The sequence below is a fragment of the Vanellus vanellus genome (genome assembly GCF_965231255.1).
Source record: "Vanellus vanellus genome assembly, chromosome: 8".
Classification (NCBI taxonomy): Eukaryota; Metazoa; Chordata; class Aves; order Charadriiformes; family Charadriidae; genus Vanellus; species Vanellus vanellus.
The window spans coordinates 11,892,907-11,913,038 of record NC_138913.1 but is presented as its reverse complement, the minus strand read 5'-3'; the positions used below and the strand labels follow the sequence as shown (position 1 = coordinate 11,913,038).

The 20,132-nt window shown below is 44.8% G+C and overlaps 1 protein-coding gene across 2 annotated transcripts in view; it reads left to right on the top strand.

The window, feature by feature from the left end:
• DIS3L2 (DIS3 like 3'-5' exoribonuclease 2) overlaps window positions 1-20,132 on the top strand; it is a 197,756-nt gene that overhangs the window by 114,334 nt on the left and 63,290 nt on the right. For both annotated transcript variants that reach the window (XM_082487396.1, XM_082487397.1), the window contains 3 exons: window positions 4,507-4,619; window positions 11,847-11,954; window positions 17,594-17,827. In XM_082487396.1, the coding sequence (XP_082343522.1) occupies window positions 4,507-4,619; window positions 11,847-11,954; window positions 17,594-17,827 (455 nt within the window). The remainder of the gene's footprint in view (window positions 1-4,506; window positions 4,620-11,846; window positions 11,955-17,593; window positions 17,828-20,132) is intronic.

Here is a 20,132-nt window from a genome sequence, read left to right as displayed (position 1 = left end):
CACACTCTTGGTAGCGTTTGTCTTCTCTCCTGAGAATGATGACGCTTGAAGGTGAGATGGAAATAAAGGGGAGTGTGTATGCATGCTAGAGAATTACCTTCTGCTCTTTTATCCTTGAAGAGTTGGGTTTTTAAGTTGCACGGTCCTAAAATTGGCACGTGCTAAGTTATGAAGTGAATTTGCTTGGTCTGTCTCTTGCATTTGTGCCAGGACTGACCAGGGTTGCTAAAGACAGAGAAGAGGGATTTGCTGCCCGTGTGTTACCTTGCACACCGTTCAAACACATTCAACTCAACACTCTAATTCCTGGGGCAAATACTTGATACGACTTGCTGGGTTGGCAGTTTTTATGGAGCATTTACAGGATGAAAGGGCCTTTTCCTTCTCTTCCAGCTCTTTCTTGCTAATCCCTTTTTGTTTATAATTTTCCTCAATAAAGAAGCAAAAAAGTTCTTTGAACTGTTTTGTCGTAGAGAATGAGCTCATCAGTGAAAAAAAAAAAGGGAACAGCTTGTTCTTTGTTCTTCTGCGAGGTGCCACCAATTCTGCTTTGATTTTAGCATCATGTCAGTGTTATACACACAAGGTTTTGGAGTGGGTTCAAACAGACCAGATTCTCAGATCAAGGAGCCGACCCTTCTCCAAAACCACTGTGTGCCCAGTGCAGCATCGTGCTGGGGGAGACCTGCCTTTCGTAGTTCTGTCACTTGGTAAGCTTCAAGAGGAGATCCAGGCTTCTAGAAACTTGAAGAAATACGGGTCCATTATGTTCTGCCATTCTAGCAGACGAAAAGGGAAGTTGTCTTCTCTGTGTGTGGTGCCGCAAAGGCATCAAACTGTGTTGATACCTTACTGCAAACAAGAAGTCGTATCCCTCTTGCACAGAGCATTGGCCCAAGAGGAGCTTTGGTGGCCGAGTGCCCAGCCCTGTCGCTGTTTCTACTTGCAGACCTTGGGAGGAGACCTCCTTTTTGCAAAGGGCTTCATTACTGGGTTTTGCAATGCCATAGTGTAATTTTGAATAACACTCCTGTCTCCCATCCATCTCTGTTACTGTGTCTCTGTATTTGCAGAGAGGGGCTAATAGGGTACAGCTGGTTAATAAAACATGCGTTGCTTGGTTCTAAACTGCATTCCCTGTTGCTAAACGTCTCCCATGTAGCAGCTTCGTAGTGGTGGAGTTTGAATAGGATGACAATTTTGCACCCACTTTCAGATGAAATGATTTTAAATGAAAAAACCCAGAGATCTTGAGTAAAAGAAGCCATCCAAATGCCTTCAGCGTTTTTTATTGCAATAGATGCTCCCTTCAGCTCTTACTTTGATATCAGCATATGAAGTGTCTGGCTTAATCTCCTTCACATTCTTATGTAAATTCCTTTTTTTAAAAAATATGTCCTTAAACTGGTAGCGTATACCTAGCTTCAGGGGTTGTTGTGCAGCTTTAGCTTCACTGTAGGAGGATTTTAAATTTGGGGTGAAGCAAGCCTGTGGTTTGCAAAGTACTCGCTTCTGTAAGAAATTTAGGCTATAAAGTCTATCACGATGGAGAGCTACGTGCCAAGACTTGAAGCCTCTATTTGCTGGAAAGGTAGATTTCTTCATCAAAATGAAGGCGGAGTAGACCATGTGTAGCAGTCTGTGGTGTGTGGTCCATGTGGTGTCCTTCTTTCCGCCCTTATTCTCTCTCTGACAAGACTTATTCAATCAACGAGTGCTGGTTTAACACTCGTTTCCTTTCATTCAGGCCACATTTTCTTTTTTCCTTGGGAAATAACGCAAGACTTACAATGTGAAATGTTCCTTTTGTGACTTTGTCATAAAAATTAATGAGACTAGAAAAACTGTTTGTGGACCTGGAAGAGAATCCTAGTGAATAGTATTTCTCTATCCGCAAAGCTCTTTCATTTTAATTAGCAAATAAACCAGGAGAGAGCAGCAGGCAGGTACTTCTGTGCAGGCTTAGGCTGGTATTTTGTCTAACACATTCAAAGGCAGTGATTTGAGAGAAATCAGATTGGTTGATCATTGTGCTGTGTCTTCAAGTTCTCTTGGTCTGAATTTTTTGGGGGTGAGGGAGATAGGGTGATTCATACTTGAGCAAGACAAACCCAAGAGCTGCCAGTTTGTATTATGTCAATGTATGTAAGAAAATATTTAGATAGAATTTCCATTAAAAGTTCAAAAGCAGGGGGCTCATGCTGACCCCGGCTTTTAGAAGCTCTGGTGGGAAACCTGAATGAAATTTAACTCCGCTCAATATGTTTTCGTTGGCGAACTCCGTGTTTTATTATCTCATGCAATGAGATCTTTCTTGGTTTGTCGATTTTCTACCGAGGACAAAAAGTTCATGTATGTAACAGTGCACATATTGAATTAAAGTACGATTAAAGGCATGATGTAATGACCCCCTCTCCTTTTCCTTTCATCAATATTTGCCTGCAGGGTCAATACATTACAATATTGACTTCAAAGTATTCAATATTTTTTTACCTTCTGAGTCTGTTGGCTTCGAGTGTGTGTAATATTAAACCTGTTGGTTGAACTGTTGGTCTAAGACTTACTGTCTAAGTAGTTTCAGGCTTGGATGCCTAATCCATGTCGAGCGGCTTTCAAGGCATGTGATAATATCACAACACAGCTGTAGGCAGCTTTCTGAGGTGAACCATTTAATCTGCAGTATTTTCTCCCAGCTTCCTAACGCGTGGTGGAATTTGTCCCTTGGTGTGCAATGGGATTATTGCCCTCTCCCCCTGCTGCCATCATATTTACTCTCTGCAGGACCTTCCAGTGACTATAGGTTATGTGGACAAATCTAAACCCCGGTGCTCCCATCTTCCTTTACATCTGTGCTCCGTTGAGCGTACAAAAGCAGTGCAAAAAGCGAGATGACGCTTTCCATACTCACAGTGCTGCGCAAACGTGGCTTAATGAAGTTAAGTTAAAATTGTTACGCATTCAAACAGTCGCACAGGCTGGGTTGCTGCTCACTTATCTGAAGTCCCAGCTGGGGGCACAGTGGGCTGGGTGGCTCTCCCTATACGAGCTTGGACCTTCTCACATTTCCCCTTTGCCTGCATGCGTTTCCATTCCCGCACTGCTGAAATCTCGCACCGGTACCCATCAGAAGGGCACACGGACAGATGTACTGCATAATGACAGCGGCCATGAACCACTTATTCTTCAAAAACGTGTCACTCTAGAGAAAGGCTTTGATAACATTCTTTGCAAGGTGTATAAACAAACAGGATTGTCACCCGCGTGGTATCTTATTACGTTGTCTTATTAAAAAAATTAAGGAAAGAAAAATATTTATAGATACCAAGAAGTTAGTGAATTACTCTGAAGAACCAAATGTTATAATTAGGAACCCGCTGCACTTTTAACTATTCTACAAATAAGCACCTCAAATCTAGCCTAGTCCTTCCAGAGAAAACAAAGGTCAATAGGCTTCTTTGAGGATTAGCAAACCAGAATTTCTTGGACCAAGGTACTAATTACTTCCAAAGCTGAGGATGATCACTACTTCCAAATCCAAATTATTGCCAAAACCTCATGATAAACCTCAATAGTACTCCTCTCTAGCCTAACTTTTGAATTAAGACACTTCTAGACTGGAGTCTAATTAAAGGATAAAAAGCCTAATCTGAAGGGAAGGCAGGATAACAGTGGGAATAATCTGCTTGTGGAAAGCTGCGCTTCTACATAGCCTGATCTGAAGTCGTTGAAGACTTCCCAGGTCACCAACAGCAATTTGGGCTCAACCGGGGCGAAGTGGAAACAAGTGCAGCTCTGAGAACCCAAAAGCATGCGTGACCGGCTGCTCCGTACCTGGGTGGGGTCCCGTATTTCTTGCTTACTGTTGTCTCACGGCAAAGGGATGAAGATGGGGCTCCCTATTACAAGCTCCTAGTTGGAAAGACTTATCCGCATGTTTTTTTAGGTTTTTCACATATCCACCACTGTGCTTGAGGATTCACTCATATGAGGATTCACTTGTATGTTGTAGCCACAGTGGCTGTGCATTTGGTAGTGTCCTGAGAGACCACGTTTTTCAGCTCAGGTGGAAGAGGTGGAAAGAAGTATCATTTTTTTGAGGTCTAGGCATAAGGCTAAAAGGTTACGGTAGCAGTGGGAGAGTGGGGAGAGGGTTCAGAGTTAAATATGTCAGCATTTAAATGGAATGAGTCAAAGGAATCTATACGCAGAATCATGAAGACCTATCAGGGAAAAATTTGTGAAAACTGCATGTTGTCGCTTACTTGTCCTTCTCCTTGCTGTCTCCCCACCACCGGCTCTGGGATAGCTCACAGAAATTACCCATCGCAGATAACTGCTGTGCCAGAAGTGACCAGGCAGAAAACACAGAGATCATAAAATTGTTATTTTTTGTTTTTTCTTTTTCTTGCAAAACTGACCTCTGGATGCAATTCTTTAATTCTTCCCCAGCCCCCTAAAATCCTTCATTTCTACCTGCAGCCTGCTGACTTCCTTGTGCAATTTCAGGGAACTTCGAAGTGGGTGTTCACATCGCGGATGTAAGCTACTTTGTACTGGAAGAAACAGCACTGGATAAAGTAGCGAGCGAAAGAGCAACTAGTGTCTATCTGGTGCAAAAGGTAAGGACAACTTTTCCTTTTTTCTTCTGACAACTGTGTCTGCTGTTTACCGTAAATTAATTTTAAAGGTTCGTTTTCAGAAGCCTGACATTTTCGACACCTGGCTACTATTGCAGCAAACCTACAAAAATGAGCAAACTGATGTAAAGACAAGAGCTAACATAGCTGACTACTACAAAGAGAGTAGAGGGTGAAGCAGCAGTTTGTGACCCCGTATCTGTGGGCAGAGACCCGGGTGTGCCAGGGCTCGCCAGCCCAGGAGCAGCTCCAGGCGAAGGGGACTCTGCGGATCTGGAGGTAGTTCAGGACCCAGAGCTGCCTAGCTGCGTTTGCACCGTGCTGACCTGAGATAAGTCCGGCAGACCCGAGCTGGCTCATCTGCTTTGCTGTTGCGGGCTTGAAATTTGCAGATGTGGTGGTGGAGAGTTTTGCCTTTGTCTTCAGCGGAGTAGTAGTAACTAATCCCGCCCAGAAGTGGATGCATAGCAGAACAGGGTGTAAAACACTCTGTGCAATCTCACGTCTTGAGATACAACAGAAGGTTCACGCTCTTCTATCTGGGTATCCCAAATACTGGAGAAATGGTGTTCTTTCATCATGCAATGAAAAGATAATTGAAATTGTACAGATTTTAGTGTAACAGAATCAAATGTTAAACTCCAGTTTAAAGTTGACTTGTGAACTTTAAAAATGAACAGGTTCAAGTTTAACGTTATCAGAAAGGAAACATCCAGGTTTTGTCTGTGCCTGTCTCATTTTCAGTTGAATGTGCAGAAGCATTTCCTAGCTCATCAGACGCTGCTGGCACTGTGCGTGCAGGGAAGCGGGAAGCTTGGCTGTTAGCTTCCTATGTCGGCCGCAGGCATCAGCTGCCTGAAGAAGAGTGTTGAGAGAATGTCATAGAGGCACATTATTCTGCCTCTCCCCACACTCCCATTCAGTCAGGCTGAAGTCCTTGTCTCCGCAGCCCTTTCCGGGATGACAGGGTATCTTTTGTATAATAAATAAACATATCCTACATGCTACTTAGGATTAGGAGTGATTCTTCCCCTCCCTTCCTGGATGTGCCCAGGGTTACTCTCCGGGGAGGATCTTCTAATGATGCTTGTTCCAGTAGCTTACTGTGTCCTCTTCACACTTTCCAGATGATAAAATGATTTATTTTACCCTATTGAAATAAAATTAGTGGTTCGATATCAAGCTGTTAACCTTTTGTAGCTGTTCCGTAACTTTCCTTGGGTAGAAATAGCAAGGCACAGCTTCAGGGGGTCTCAGCGAATCGGTGGGTTTTACGTCTCTGGGGGGTATGGGTTGTGTGGAATAGCCACGACAGCAATGCAGAAGTGACCCAGCGGGGTTGGTGGTAGCGGGGCCAACAGCACACAGGTGCTGCAGTGCGGGACCAAGTTACCAGTGACTTGCTGTTCTCCAGGAATGGGAAGCAATACGTATCTCATGGAAACGGCAGTTCTGACACCAGAGTCTTCCCAATCCTACAGTCTCCCCAGTGATAAGCCCTTGGCTTCTGCAGTGCTCTGCTTCCCCCTCTGATGGATGACTCAACGGCCGTAGCTCACTGTGGGAGATGTGGGCTGGCCCATGGGGGATGTCACTGCATGACAGCAAAGCTGTAGTCCAGGAAGATCTTGTGGCAGTATTTCCAAGTCAAAATACTGCGGTTTGAAGGCACATTTTTTTTTTTTTTAAAGGGAGAAGGAAGATTTTTATATAGAAAGGGGAAACATTTTTCATTAAAATCTAGTTGAATTCAAAAGCTAATTGAATTTTCTTTCAAAGCCCTTTTTTCCCCCAGCACTACCAGTTAGTCACGTGCGATGCCGACATAAATTATCTATTGCCCATAATCTTCAATTGCTCTTCAACTGCCTTGGCCCAGCACTCAGGATTAGTGTTTTACCCACACTGCTGCCCCGCAGAAAATATATTTTAAGAGTGTAAACTAGACTGGCTGATGAAATGGTCAATATTTTAATTGCAAGAGAAGAAAAGGAGAGAGGGGATGGGCAAAAGAAGCAGCCTGGCTCTCTGAAACAAGATGGTAGCATGACTTTTGTAGAAAATATGCTTTCCTTTGATGGAACTGTTTCCTAAGACAGCTGTGATTCTGCTAGAGGTTAGCACCATACTAATCCTCCCAAAGAAGTTAAATAAAGCCACATATTTAATTTTCCTGAACCACGTATCCAGAAGGGGAGTTATTGTGTAATTGCTAGCAGTCTATTTAATAAAAGTCAAAAGTTTTTGAAATAAGAGTGTATCAGGTTTTAAGAACCAAGAAAACCTAAACAGTTTCCTCTTTTTTGGCACATCTTATAGTGTTATTTTAGGTGTGAAGCAGCTCGAGTGAGAGTTCAGCCATAAATCCGTATAATATTTTATTGGTCCTATTTTATACTGGAGATCAAAGATCAGAACTGTAAGCCTATCTTCACATTGAGTCCAAAGACTTTGAGACATTCACTTTTGACACCAGCAGGTTGTCAGGGTGTTGATATTTTGATAATCTCAGGCTGAGAAACAAAGAGTTGCTCGTAATCTGAATTCATGGAAGTGTTGATACAAGTCTTGAGCAGAAATCTTGGCTCATAAACAAATTGCCTATTTCCTTTGAGTGTCTTTCAGTGTGTAAGCAAGAGGCTTGCTGAGCCCACCCCATTGTTGGACCTCAGCGTCCTCCTCCTGGCTCTGGGGATAGCAGCTGATGGAAACTCTGGGTTAATACAGTCCCTCCCCATCGGACCAGTGGTGGGAGAAGGGCTCTCCCCTGGAGTCAGTGGAGGTCATAATTGACTGAAGCGAGCCTGAGCGGGCAGCCAAAGCAGGGCGCCAGCAGAATGGGGTTGTTTGAAGGGAGCAAAGCTGTCTGTGCGACTTTGTGAAAATAAGGGGTTTGTTCCCTTTTCCTTTTGGTTGACTGATCAATTTTCCCATCCGTTCCTTGAAAAGTTGCTACAGTGAGTCCATTGGTGAGAGTCGCCCCGGCTAACCTGCTCTGAACCTGGCCAGTGAGCCAGTCCTGGCTGCAGCAGATGTTTCTGATTTTAAAGGGAACAGGGAGTTTTATCATCCCAGTATGCTCCCTCCCACTGCCCAGCTCCCTAGGAATGAGTCTGAGGCTGGAAACTTGCACTTGGTTTCTGGAAGCACTTTATTAGCCAAAGAGCAAAGCAAAACAAAACCGAGGGCTCTTACAACCAGGTTAGATCTTCCTGTGTCCAAAGCCATTCCACCATGCAGAGGAGCCAGCTGCTAAGCAGTGTGGCCGGCCATGGCTACAGGTCCATGGGTTTTATAAAGCTGGGACAATGATATGTAGGAAACCCCTCAGCCCTGGTGGTCCCTTCTCCTACTTTGGTTTTCCCTTGCTGCCCACCGCTCCAGTCTGCCGGGGTGTGCTGCTGCCTGCGGGGAGAGCCGATCGTGTGGAGGGGGCTGTCAGGCAGTGCTGGAGCACTAAGTCTCAAGCTGCGTATGGTAGCGCTGGAGATGTTGCATGTTGTAGGACTTGGAAACAGGGAGGGAGAAATCCTCTGTCTGTGATTTGATTTGAAATGCAGACCCACAGCTGCGAGCATTGTAGATATCAGCCTTTCACTCAGAGTGCCCTTTCCAGTATCTTTTGGGCCCTTCTAGGCTTGTGGGGAGAGATGATGTCTTTTATTAGTCTGACTGATAAAGCGGGATGAAAACCAGACAAGCTCTCGCCACCCAAGCCAAGCCTTTCTTCAGCCCTGGTTTCTATGATACATTCATTAGAAAGGATTTCCTGGGGGCTGTAGGTCCTTTTTCTATTGTGCAAGTTTTTTCCCCTAGCCCTGCTGGGTCTCTCCAACTGCATTTCTGGAATCAACCGCATTTATACAGCCCCCTGTTCCAGCTTTATGATCCCTGTATAAGCCCAGGTGGGTTTATTTCCACCTGCAGTAAAATCAAGCTGAATGATGTGATCCCCAACATAGGCACATCCTTAGCGATTTGCTAGGGAAACCACTTCATGCTGGAGGTGATATCCCTCGGCAGTGTTTCAGCTAGCCGGATTTCTGCGTGCCGTGGCACTCCACAGGGCAGCTGGCAGACGTTGCTGTCTCTTGGCAGACAGTCACGGGAAGGGCAAAGCATTTAAAAGATGCCGGGCAACCTCTGGATTATTTGAGGTGATGCTACGCAACCCTGATATTTTGCAAATCTGGGCATTAAAGACACACTGAGGGAAATCTCCTCTCATCCTGTGTCTCCTTCAGAAAGAGATGGAGACAATCCTATTGCAAAAGTTCCTTCTGGGCAGCCCCTGGGATAACTCCCGAAACATCTCGCTCTCCGAGCGTGACACAATTGTGACATCGGTGTATGTTAAATGCTGGGCTTGCAACTGCTAAGGACCCTTCCAGCCTGTGACCGTATCATGTTAAGGAAAAAGGAAATGTGTATTTATAACTTAAAGTTCTGTGCTTCGTGACAGTTGGTTTATTCTCTGTAGAGCGTGAAGAGGACTCGTGATGTTAAAGCAGAGGAAGGCAGTTAGCCAAGACTGTCATGGTGTTTCTTCTTCTTCATGAGGTTTCTTCTTTTAATTCAGTAAGGGAGATAAAATTGAAATACCTTCAATGCAAGGTCACATTGTCTTATGTTATGTACGTGTTTGCTGAACCCAGGAAAAGGCTGATTGAATTCTTGCTCGCCTGTGAGACTTCTTCCGTGGCTTGGGTTAAGTTACTTTGCCTAAAGTTTCTTTCCCGTAAAACAAGGGTAATGCGGGTTGATGCTTCCCTATTTAACAGTAGGTTTGTTACAGCTAATTGCATGGTGAGTGTTTAGTGCTGTAATTATGATCTGAGTTAAAGCTTTGCTTGTGTTTCACATCACTGAAAGCCCTTCCATAGAATTATAGCCTCTTGAATCGGATATTAATCCTGCTCAAGTACACTTGAAACAAGCATCCTGTTGTTTTGTTTGGGCTATTCTTTGTGGATGGGCTTTCATGTTTCGTGTAGGGATTTTTCTAGCAGACTTATTGCTGCAGGAGATGTGAAGGGAAAGAGGATGTGCTAAGGCACAGAAATATTCAATAAGTACAGACCGTTATCAGATAATCGATCACAGAGGGGGAGAGAGAGAGAAAAGCTAGTAACTGCAGCTTTTAATTAGGGTGGAATAGGGCATGGGAGCTTTTATTAAATTACTAGCACTTTGTTCACTGTGACCTGAACTTCAGGGTCTCACAGTGGTCATGGCCGATCTTAGGCAGGCAGAGATTTCCGATAGTCTATAAAGCTATTTTCTCTCCTTTCTGGTATGGGTTGGCACTGCTCATGCTAAATTTATAACCTTGTGGTGTGGGTCCTTCCAGGCAGCATGGCAGAGCTCACGTACTGAATCTGTGAGTTATGAATGTACCAGTATTGTTAATGTACTGTTCACAACTGGAATAACAGAGTTGACAGCCTTTGTGTTGCGGGAAACAGCTTATCGTAATCTGTGCCCTTGTGACCTTCCAGCTGAACTGGTGCTGCTGATTCATGTTGCAAGTGACTCCTTGACAGTCACAGACTGTACAGTTAACCTTTTGGCATTAATATGCACTGCAATTAGAATGGATTTATAGCCATCGTCTGGTGCCAAACCGCAAATGTGATTAAATATTTTAAGAGTCTTTCCTTCAAAGCAAAAGGTAAATACGAAGTATGTGCACTTGAGGAGAAAGTGGACATCTGAGACTGTTTTTTTTTTTTCCTCACTGTTTTGAAGAGCAGCTGTTCTACCCTGGCATCCAGGTAGAAAAAGTTATCTCTGAAATCACCAAATTGGTGTCACAGAATTTGGAAGAGCTGGGGTTTGCATGCCAGGTGGCTTGCTGCTGGTCCTATATTTACAGGGTGGCAGACAGAGCAATCGAAATGGAAAGTAAATTAAATAGCTAAAATACTTCATGTCAACCAAGTAGAGCATTTCCTCTCTGTGTTTTTCTGGAATGCACCAGCCCACATTGCCACTCAAAATAAACAAGAGAAGTAACGTGGTTCTTCTTTGAGGGCACTTACTGCTTCTTCACAAAGGTAAATAATGAGAAAGGAAATAAGAATGTGAAACTAATAATTAGCTTTGCTTCATTAAACAGCTGCTAAATATTATCTTTACTGCAGACTTCACCTGGGAAATAGCTTAGGGATGGTAGAAACACTTGGAGCTGCTCAGGTTTGCTCTAGTGTGAATATGCTCCGGAGCTTTTGCTTTGTTGCTGTAGTCAGGTGAGTAATTCGTCGTTTGGTAATTCAGTATTCAGCAGCAGAAATATTGATTAGTTGTAGGGAATTAGGATGCAGGTTAAAAATTTCTGTTGGCTGACATTTTGTTCAGAGTTAAGTAAAATAATAATTGTTCTCCCTCTGTTTGCAAACACCGTGTTTGATAGTCATAAAGCAGGTGCTTTTGTTTATCTCGCCAACACCTATGCGTTCCTGTCTGTGCTACAAAGCACGGCCCATTCTTTATTAAAGCCACACACCGCTCCTGTGATGCATGGGAGAAGTTTTATTTATGCTTTGCAGGGAGCGGGCTTGCATTACTTCCTTGGTTACGCAGTCTTCGGTGGCAAAGCAGGAAACACAGTTCCCAAATCCAAGCTCTTTAGCTCCTTCAGCTCTTCAGCTGCCAAGACCATGTGTCTTCAACATCGTTTCCTGATGTGCTGAGTCTTCCTCATTCTTCCCATTGTCAAAATGGCAGTGGGAAAGAACTGGAAAACAGAGCAAATGTTGTGACCTTAAAAGCTGTGGAGTGAAGTGTTTGCCCAGCTGAGGATGAAGGATGCTTCAGGGTGCTTAACCCATTCCTCAGAGGGGAGTGCTGGAAATGATTCCCAGCTTGGAGGCTAACAGCTCCCTCTGGTCTCATTGATGGACAGGGCTGATGTGAGTGTTGGTGGCCTCAGCCATGCCTGACTTCCTCTCATTTCAGAGGATTTGGGTTACTTTCTTGGTGCCAGCATGCTGTTCATCATGTAATGTAGGTCTGGCATGGGTGATGCATCCCAGAGCTATGACGTAGCCACTTCTGCAACAGAGAATGTGGTCCTAAAGGTTTAACGCATTTTCTCCTTTTGTGTATTGTTGAGCCTCTCTTTTGCCAACTGGTCAGGGAAGCTTGGCCACAGACAGGTTTCTACTAAAAGCCCATATCTCACCAAGGCTCTCTTCTCTTCTCTTCCAGGTGATCCCGATGCTTCCCAAGCTGCTCTGTGAGGAATTATGCAGTCTCAATCCCATGCGAGATAGGCTGACATTCTCTGTGATGTGGAAGGTGACTCCAGAAGGCAAGGTACCTCAAGTAGCAGGCACTCATCCTGCTAATCAGTCCTCTCTCGGTGGCCAGCCCCTATTCTTGCAAACAGAGTGGTAAAAATGCCATCCCTTAACACCCAGGTGGATAGCAAAGGACTTGTCAGTCCAATACTGGAGGATGTAGGACTGTATCTTGATTTACCAATGAGGTACTGTGGAACTTCCAAGTGGAATAATCTCACAACATGACAGGGAAAGGAAGAATATTTGTATGAATCTCAGGAATGGAGCATTTCCTGCTCCTTGCCAGGTCACCCCTTAATGTCTTACCTCCAGCAGCACCTCACAGCGAATGCTTTGAGTGGGACTAGAATTTTCCCCCTTACTCCAAGCCTGCCTGGTGCTCGTAGGCAGTTGTGCAATGCAGTGGATGCGGGAATCCACAGATCCCTCTGTGGCCTCTCTGGTAACCAGACTATTTCATTCTTCTTCAGAGCTGCAAATTACATTGATCCAAATAAAGCGTGATAGCTCTTCTGCAAAGGCACAGCTCCATCCTCTGCATGTGTTATTTCCAGGGAGCAGTGGTGGAGGCTGTGGATGAGTGCCGCGAGCTGCCTTCTGCTGCCTGCCAGTTCTCCCCAGGTCTTCATTTCTCTCCCTGTTCCTCTCTCACACTCTTTGTGACCCTAACAGTCTCCTTGGTGATCACAGGGTCCCCTTGCTAATTGAGCAGGGCTAAAAACTGCCACTACCAGGGGACTCGCCGATCTACGCAAAGTACACCTTTTGTACTCAGAATTATTTTTTTTAACCAGTATTGTGCTCATGCACAACTCTTTCTGTGGAGAGTATTCCTTGTGCCAATTTGGTAATTCTTCACAAAGATTAACTTTACATCCCTTTTATTGTCCATGCTGCTCTACAGGATGCTGAATTTTTTGTGCTTTAGCAAAATATAGTTGCAGTCCTATATCTATATTTCTCCAACGAGTCCCCGCTGTGGCACTGAGGTGGGTTTTATTTGTTGACTGTGAAAAGTGTTCCACTTCCTATAGCGACAGCATGATTACTCATGGGGCCTTCTAATAGTAGCTACTTGGTAGGCCTTTTATTGGCACTGAGTGGTCTTTGAACAGCTAATAATCAAGTCTTAATTAAAAAAAGCTTTTAATTAAATCTTGTCTCTTGTCCCCTGCAACATATACATTATTTGCTTTTCAAACAGCGTTCAGACCAACCCTGTCTGACCAGTGAGAAAGTAGAGGAGCTGCCGCATCTGCCTTAGGCCTGCTCAGGGAGCTGATCTCTGGAGGAGCAGTGGTCTGAGCCGTGACCATGCTGCCCCTTGGAAAGCAGATTGCCTACGGCCATCTCAGCAAACTGGTTTCTCCTAGGAGGCCTTTCAGGTCTGCAGTCTTAATTGAGGTCACTTGATTTAAATATCAGGTGAAGGCTGGAGAAGAATTTACTCCTTCCAAGAAGAAAAGTGGTTGTAGGGCTTTTGCCCAGCAGGGCATTCTTGTAAGAGCTTATCTGTGAGTTGGGACAGAATGTGTCTCCTGTATTTCTGGGAGTTACTATAGCCTCATCTCAGTGTAAACAGGATCACATGTTCTCCCAGGCTCTGCTGGGTGAAAGGGAAGTGAGTCAAAGCTTCCAACATGGCCATTGAACTTCAGCCGGTGGTGGAGAGCCGTGAGAACACTGACATTGAGGACAGGACATTCCTCGGTGAGGGATGCATGAGGCCAAAGAGCACTTCGTTGCACTGCGTGTGCACAGCAGTACCATAACCTTGAGCTTGTAAAGCAGAGCCCGACAGCACTACTAGAGGTGAAGAGCTGCTCTGAGCTCCCACTGTTACTGTTCCAAAGCAAATAAGTCTAGAGCTAAGGCATCTTCCAAGGAAAAGCCACACATATTCCTCACTTGAATATGACTATTGATAAGTTGTTGGGGTTTTTAATTCTTGTTTCTTTTAGGAAAATAATGCCAGGGTCAGCCCGTTCTGGGATACAGGCACTTTCTTGTTTCTGTTGCTTTTTAGCTCTGGAATTCCTATCTTCTAGTTTTCCATGAGTGTAACAAAATGTTGCCTGAGCAGTGCTCCACATAGCTCCATGGACTCCGGAGGGAAAGTGTGACATGATGTGTCTGAGATGACTTTCCAAAGGCAAAGGCGTTAACCATATTGTTGCATCTGTGCTGTTCTTCAGAAGCAGAGCTGGGCGTTTATAGGAACAACGTAGCACGTTCTTGTTCAGATGCAGTCAACAGAAAGATATTTGAAAACAAACGATGCAACTCTTCTTTTTAAGTTATTGCTTGCTGATGTTTGAAGCACAGCCCTGCTGGTTCCTTCTACCACTGAGGAAAAGAAATTGCTTCAGTCTGAAACAACCTATACACGCAACGTGTCTTCCAGGCTCAAAACTGTTGTTGTCAGCCAGGACGTGACACAGACACTGCCTTGCATGGAGAAAGTCCTCAGCCTTATGCACAGCTATGTCACACCCTCAAAGAGACCCGTACCACCAGGGACTGTGCTAATGGGAGGGTTTCAGCTGAGCCACACTGGCTGCCATCACCTGATGTGCTGGGGACTACAGCTTTTTCTCTAAAGCAACCAGAGCTGAGGGAAGCCTTAACATAACCCTAGAAAGGTCTCAGATACTGGTACTCTGCCTGGAGTCTGCATGCACCAGGTTTGCTGTGATGGAGGGGACCTTTCAGACTGGTCTTCTGGGCTACTCATTGTAATCTCCAAGTCCCGGCTCACAACCCCTAAATGTTGCTCATCTGCACTGCTTCGCCCATCCATCAGCCATGGTATGTGGGCCAGCCAGCCTTGTGCAGCTTTCCCTGCAGAAGCAGAGCTTGCCCGTTCCTCTGGTGGGGTTTCCAAACCAGGGACGCAAGGCTGTGGTTATCCTAAGTCTGCTTGGATGGCCACTGAAGGCAGAGACAGAGGGAATTTCCAGGAGATGCTTGGACAGTGACTAGAGTTAGCCTGCCACAGCAAGGCTGAGTCTGGCAACTCTGCTCACGACACACAGGGATTAGTGGACTGCATGGGGCAAGATGCATCCAAAACTCCATTCCTTATCTGTGTGAAGTCTTTTTAATGCATCCAGGAGACCTTGGTGAGAAGGTGTTTATTGGGTACGTTAGTAAGAGACCTCTCAGGGTTGCTGCTGTCCAGTTTATACCTGTTAGAGCCATTGCAGGAATGGAAATTGGGTGCTCTGCATCATGCTGCCCAGTTGTCTTTGAGAGACCAAGAACAGAAAAAGGAATTGAGGAAACAGAAATAAAAGAAGTTTAATGTCTGCTAGTAATGGGCTGCTTATTCTGACGCTTCGGTCTGAATGTAGCCTGCCTAAGATTTGATGTTCTAGTTATATTCTGGGGATCCAGTACGCTGCATCTCTCGCCTTACGAGGAAGTGAGTGGAGCTCTGAAATATTTGGCCTCTTCTAAGCAAGCAGAAAAATGAGATTTTGTTGAAAGCTTTAACTTCAGACAGCAAAGTCAAAATCCGATGCATTGCCTCCTGCAATGGACAGAGAGACCTTTTGGAAGCCAGTGGCAGAAAGCACCATGTAGCCTCAGAGATGGCTTTCAGTGCTAACCTGGGGATTGGGGAAAGTGCTCCCCTTCGGAATTATCCTTCTGGTTTGTGCCCAGTTCTTAACCCTTTTCAACGCGCAGGTACATGATGGAATTGACTCGCATACTTTATAAAGCAAAATGAAAGTGCTTTCCAAACACAAAATATTTAGTGTGGGATAATATAACAGCGAGGACCAGAATCGATAATGACCCCTGATGCAGAGATTAATAGCTGGAGACAGAGGAACTAGCAGGGAAACAGAAGTAGTGTCTGCAAACATTTGAACAGCAAGTTGAAAGAGTTGCCTATCACAACTGGAGGGTGTGTAGAAGTTCTCAGCTCACATGAAGGCTGCTCAGCCTTGCTCTCAGATCATCTCAACAAGGAACACCACCTTTCTGGTGCCTGAGTACCATCCATGTCTTACCGAAGTCTGAAGTGTCTCTATTGCCAAGCAGCTAATAGTCTTCAACTTGCTGGAAGTGGATCATTAAAAGAGCAGTGCAGCCTCTTCTACACCAGGGATTGTTCTTTCTCAGTATCAGGAAGTTTTTTGGGTCCAGCAGATTTCATCAGATATCGCTCACTTACCAGATATGCATCCCCCATCACCATAAGAAGCTGGACCACATTTAATGGGAGGCCACAGCGCGTCTGCTGCCAGCACTGTTACAGCATCTCTGTCCAGCTTTGTGACTTTCTCTTCCTTTCTTAGTCCTTGTCATAGAGAAAGGGGCGCACAGAGAATAAGCATGAGTTGACGGTCAGAGCACTTTACAGTACAAGACATCACTTGCTGCATCTCTGCTATTAGGACACTTTCTAATTAGAAATGAGCTTAAATGCCCTGTGACTTTCAGAGCTCTGAGCTGCTGAGTTATACTGCACATATGTTCTGTGGGGCATAAGGGAGGGAGGCAGCAAAGGTGTCTTGGGGATCAGCCCTTTCCTGTTAAGAAGAGGGTTTGCCTTTCTGAACCAATGTCCTTGATGAGTCTGTCTTAGAGAGAGCTGGCTGTTCTCCCCAGACGCTGTCACTTGCAGAATTTACCTTGTCCTGTTGTTCTGGTGAAGGGGTAAGGTGGCACTTTTAGCTAAGGTGGAATTACAGCTCTCCATTCATTCTCTGAGCACTTGTGCTTTGAATGGTTTATCACAGACTGCATACATCTCCAGAGCTCTCATGCCAATGCCCTTGAGTGTCCTGAAGAGCCCTTCTGTCCTTTGTCCCTCTGCACTTTCTCACTGGCTTGATGAGCTTTTGGACTCTCTTATATATCTCAGCTGAAAAAGGACCTTCCTTTCTGCTTTAAGAAATAATTCTGAATTGCTATATCTACATTGGTATTCTGTACAGAGTTTAAAATGGGAGTGGCATCTGGTTTAAAATAAAAGAATTTTTTACATGATTTATAGCTCATTTTCCTCTAGATTCCAACATAGTTTGGAAGCCCAGAAAGGTTCTTGGCTTGAGTTTGGGCCTAGGACCGTTGGCAAGATCAGAGAAACAAGGGATCGGTGACTGGCCATCTCTCCTCCAGACCCGCTAAAGTCCTACTCAGGCACTTTCACAACTACTAGTCAGATATTGGGGTCCCTGCAGTACTCCTGAAAACAGAGTATTTTAGGACCAGACCCTGGTACCCTGCTGGCCACATATTAATTGAAGAGGTGGAATTCAATCTGCTGTGGTTTAGATATAAGATCCTTCTTTGCGTGTATGTATCTGCCTGTTGCCACCCCTGCACCCAGTAAGCTTTGAGTCAACTTATAGCTGGGCTGTAGCTCTTATAAGCTCTATGAAGCAGGGAAATCAGGTAGAGGATCCATGCAGTTCCTATGTGATGGAAAGGCTTTATTATGTATATACACATTATTAGACACTACATAATCTATATGGGCAAAAGCCCTTCTGGTGGCCTCAGTATGAGAAGACCTTCACTTGAAGTTCACAGTCAGTGATGAGGTCTGATGTCGTTCCTTCCAGTGTTTGTACAAGTTCCTGAACTTTTGTGCACTGGATCTGTCCTCAGATCTATTTACGCTTTCCAATTTTGCAGATCCTTGATGAATGGTTTGGGCGGACAGTCATCTGCTCCTGCGTGAAGTTAAGCTACGACCATGCACAGAGTATGATTGAAAGCCCTGGGAAGGTGTTCTCACCTGAAGAACTTCCCCCTGTCTCCCCTCAACACTCAGTAGCCGAGATCCAGCAAGCTGTGCTGAACCTGCATCGAATCGCCCAGCACCTCCGCAAACAGCGCTTCATCGATGGCGCTCTGCGCTTAGACCAGGTGAGTAAATCCAGCCCCTGTAAGGGGCTCCCACTCCAGGGAAGCAATTCCACTTTGTACTCCCTAAGGATTTCCTGATCAGTCTGAAAACTTGAAGGGGAAAGTCAAGGCTGGAATAGAAATGCCGGTTTGTGTGCCAATGTCTCCTTAAAAGTGGCATCAAATTATGTACCAAAAGCACTAAGTAAAGTAGGATCAAAAGAAGAAAGTTCCTGTTTTTTAAGGAGTGATCCATCTTCCAACATTTTTCAAAATCCTAAAACACTGGTGGAGTGGGTAAGTGACTTGTACAGTGAAACACGCCGTGATGGTGTCATTAATTATCAAGCAGTTAGATATCCGTAGTGCACATTTCACTGTGAAAGACTCATCCTCCACATTTATTTCTGTGCTTGCAATACTCACGTTTCCCACCACTTTCATAGCAGTTCTCTGAGCAGGGAAAATGACTGAATGTTATCTAAGCTAATACTTATAAGTGTTGGCTGTGTTTCAGAGAAAGGAATACTAGTGAGGAGGTTTTCTGTCTGGGGTGATTTAAATAATCTCGTATCAGTTCTGGTATGTGTCATTTCTATTTTACAAGTAGATCCAGATATTTTAGACTATCACAGCAAAAATACTTTTGCATTTGAGGTTCAGCTGCTCTGAGGTGGCTTCTGACAGTTTTTTTGGATAGGAGGTTCCAGTAATTGATAGAACCCAGTGGCCTTCCTGAACAGGAGACAAAATAATCTCTTAATATAAGGAAGCGCTATTGTTTCATTTTGTAAAATGAGCATGAGTCAACATAAGGATATTGCTGAGAAAGAAGCTAGTGTACTGAGATGTGTAAACAGGACTATTGTATGTAAGAGGTATGTTGTAACCCTTCCATTTCACTCGGTGGTGTGGTGGTGTCTCCAGTTGCAGGAAAGTCTAATTTTAGGCAAATCATTGCAGAGCAAAAGAGCAACAAGTGTCTATAATCTAAGCATGTGGCTTAGTCTGGCAAAACTGCGAAGAGGAGGCAGTGCTCTGTTCCCCATGTCTAAGATGGACAGGGTGAGACATCTGTATATTGAATTTCAGTAGAGGAGATTGAGGTTATACTTCAGGATAGCCTTTCTGGCGTGGGAACTGTGATGTCTCAGGCTGTCTTGCCTACACCTATTGCAGGGGGACTTAGAGGACTTGTTAGGTGCACATAAGTGAGTCTGGAGCAAGGGCATTTCCTCAAGGTCCCTCCTTGCTCAAAGGTAACAATCATTCTTAAAATTGTATACAAATAATTTTTGGAAATCAGACTCCCACTTTGAAGTCCTGCAGAGTTTGCTTAAACCTTTTTTGGAACAGAGGCTTCCCTCTCAGGCTTACTATACAATGGCTGATAAGCTGGGCTTTTGTTCCCCAGCACACACTGAATGCTAGAGAAACATAAATACACAGCCTTTGCACCTGATGAGCTAACTGGGAAGCCTTGGAGATGTCTGGGTTGGAACAACAGTCCACGGTGACTGGGAACTGTGGCCCAGAAAGGTCACCAGCTGCATTCCACAGGTCACGCTTACAGTGTAGTGCTGAGCAGTCACTGTATGTGCCTGATTTGAGTACCTGTTATCAATCTATCCTAAGGGAAAATATATTTTAAAACAGTTGTGACATTTTCAATGGGAGGATTTGGCCAGGGAAGCATCCTGTTCCAGTGATACCCTGTAAAAGATTAGTGGTGTTTTGTTTTTCTCTGTGCTGTTACAGGGGAGCCTTTCAAGAGAATGTATTGGAGCATCGTTTGTGAGATCGGGGTTAAAAGTCACTGCTAATGGCACCAGAGAGAGCTGATTCCTACTTAGCCTGGTTCCTCCAACGTGATAAACTGAATTATATCTCACAAGTGGTGCTTTATGCTGTGCAGAATCTCTTTCCCCTGGCAAGAGTGTCGGAGCAAAAATAATGGTCTTTGAGAAGGGAGTGTATTTTAGTTCAAGGGACACTTTCACCATATTTAGTCTTTTCAAGTACTGCCGTTATAGTTGTATTTTGATAAACTACAGCCTCCCCAGTGCATGGAGAAAGCGGTTACTGTAAGGCCTGAGTACGAACAGTATGTGAGCAGCGGGTGTGTGGATGTGGCCGGTGGCATATGGCCGGGCAAAGCAATCTGTAGCTTTTAATAGAAGGAGATGAGTCCCTCTGCCTTTGCTCCCTGACTTCTCTGAGTTCCCATGGATGCAGCTGTATGCTGGGTCCGACTTCCAGTCCTGAGCGAGCAAGCAGGGGTGGGTCCAAATGGGAAACACACCTTTCTAATCGCTGGACCTCTCGC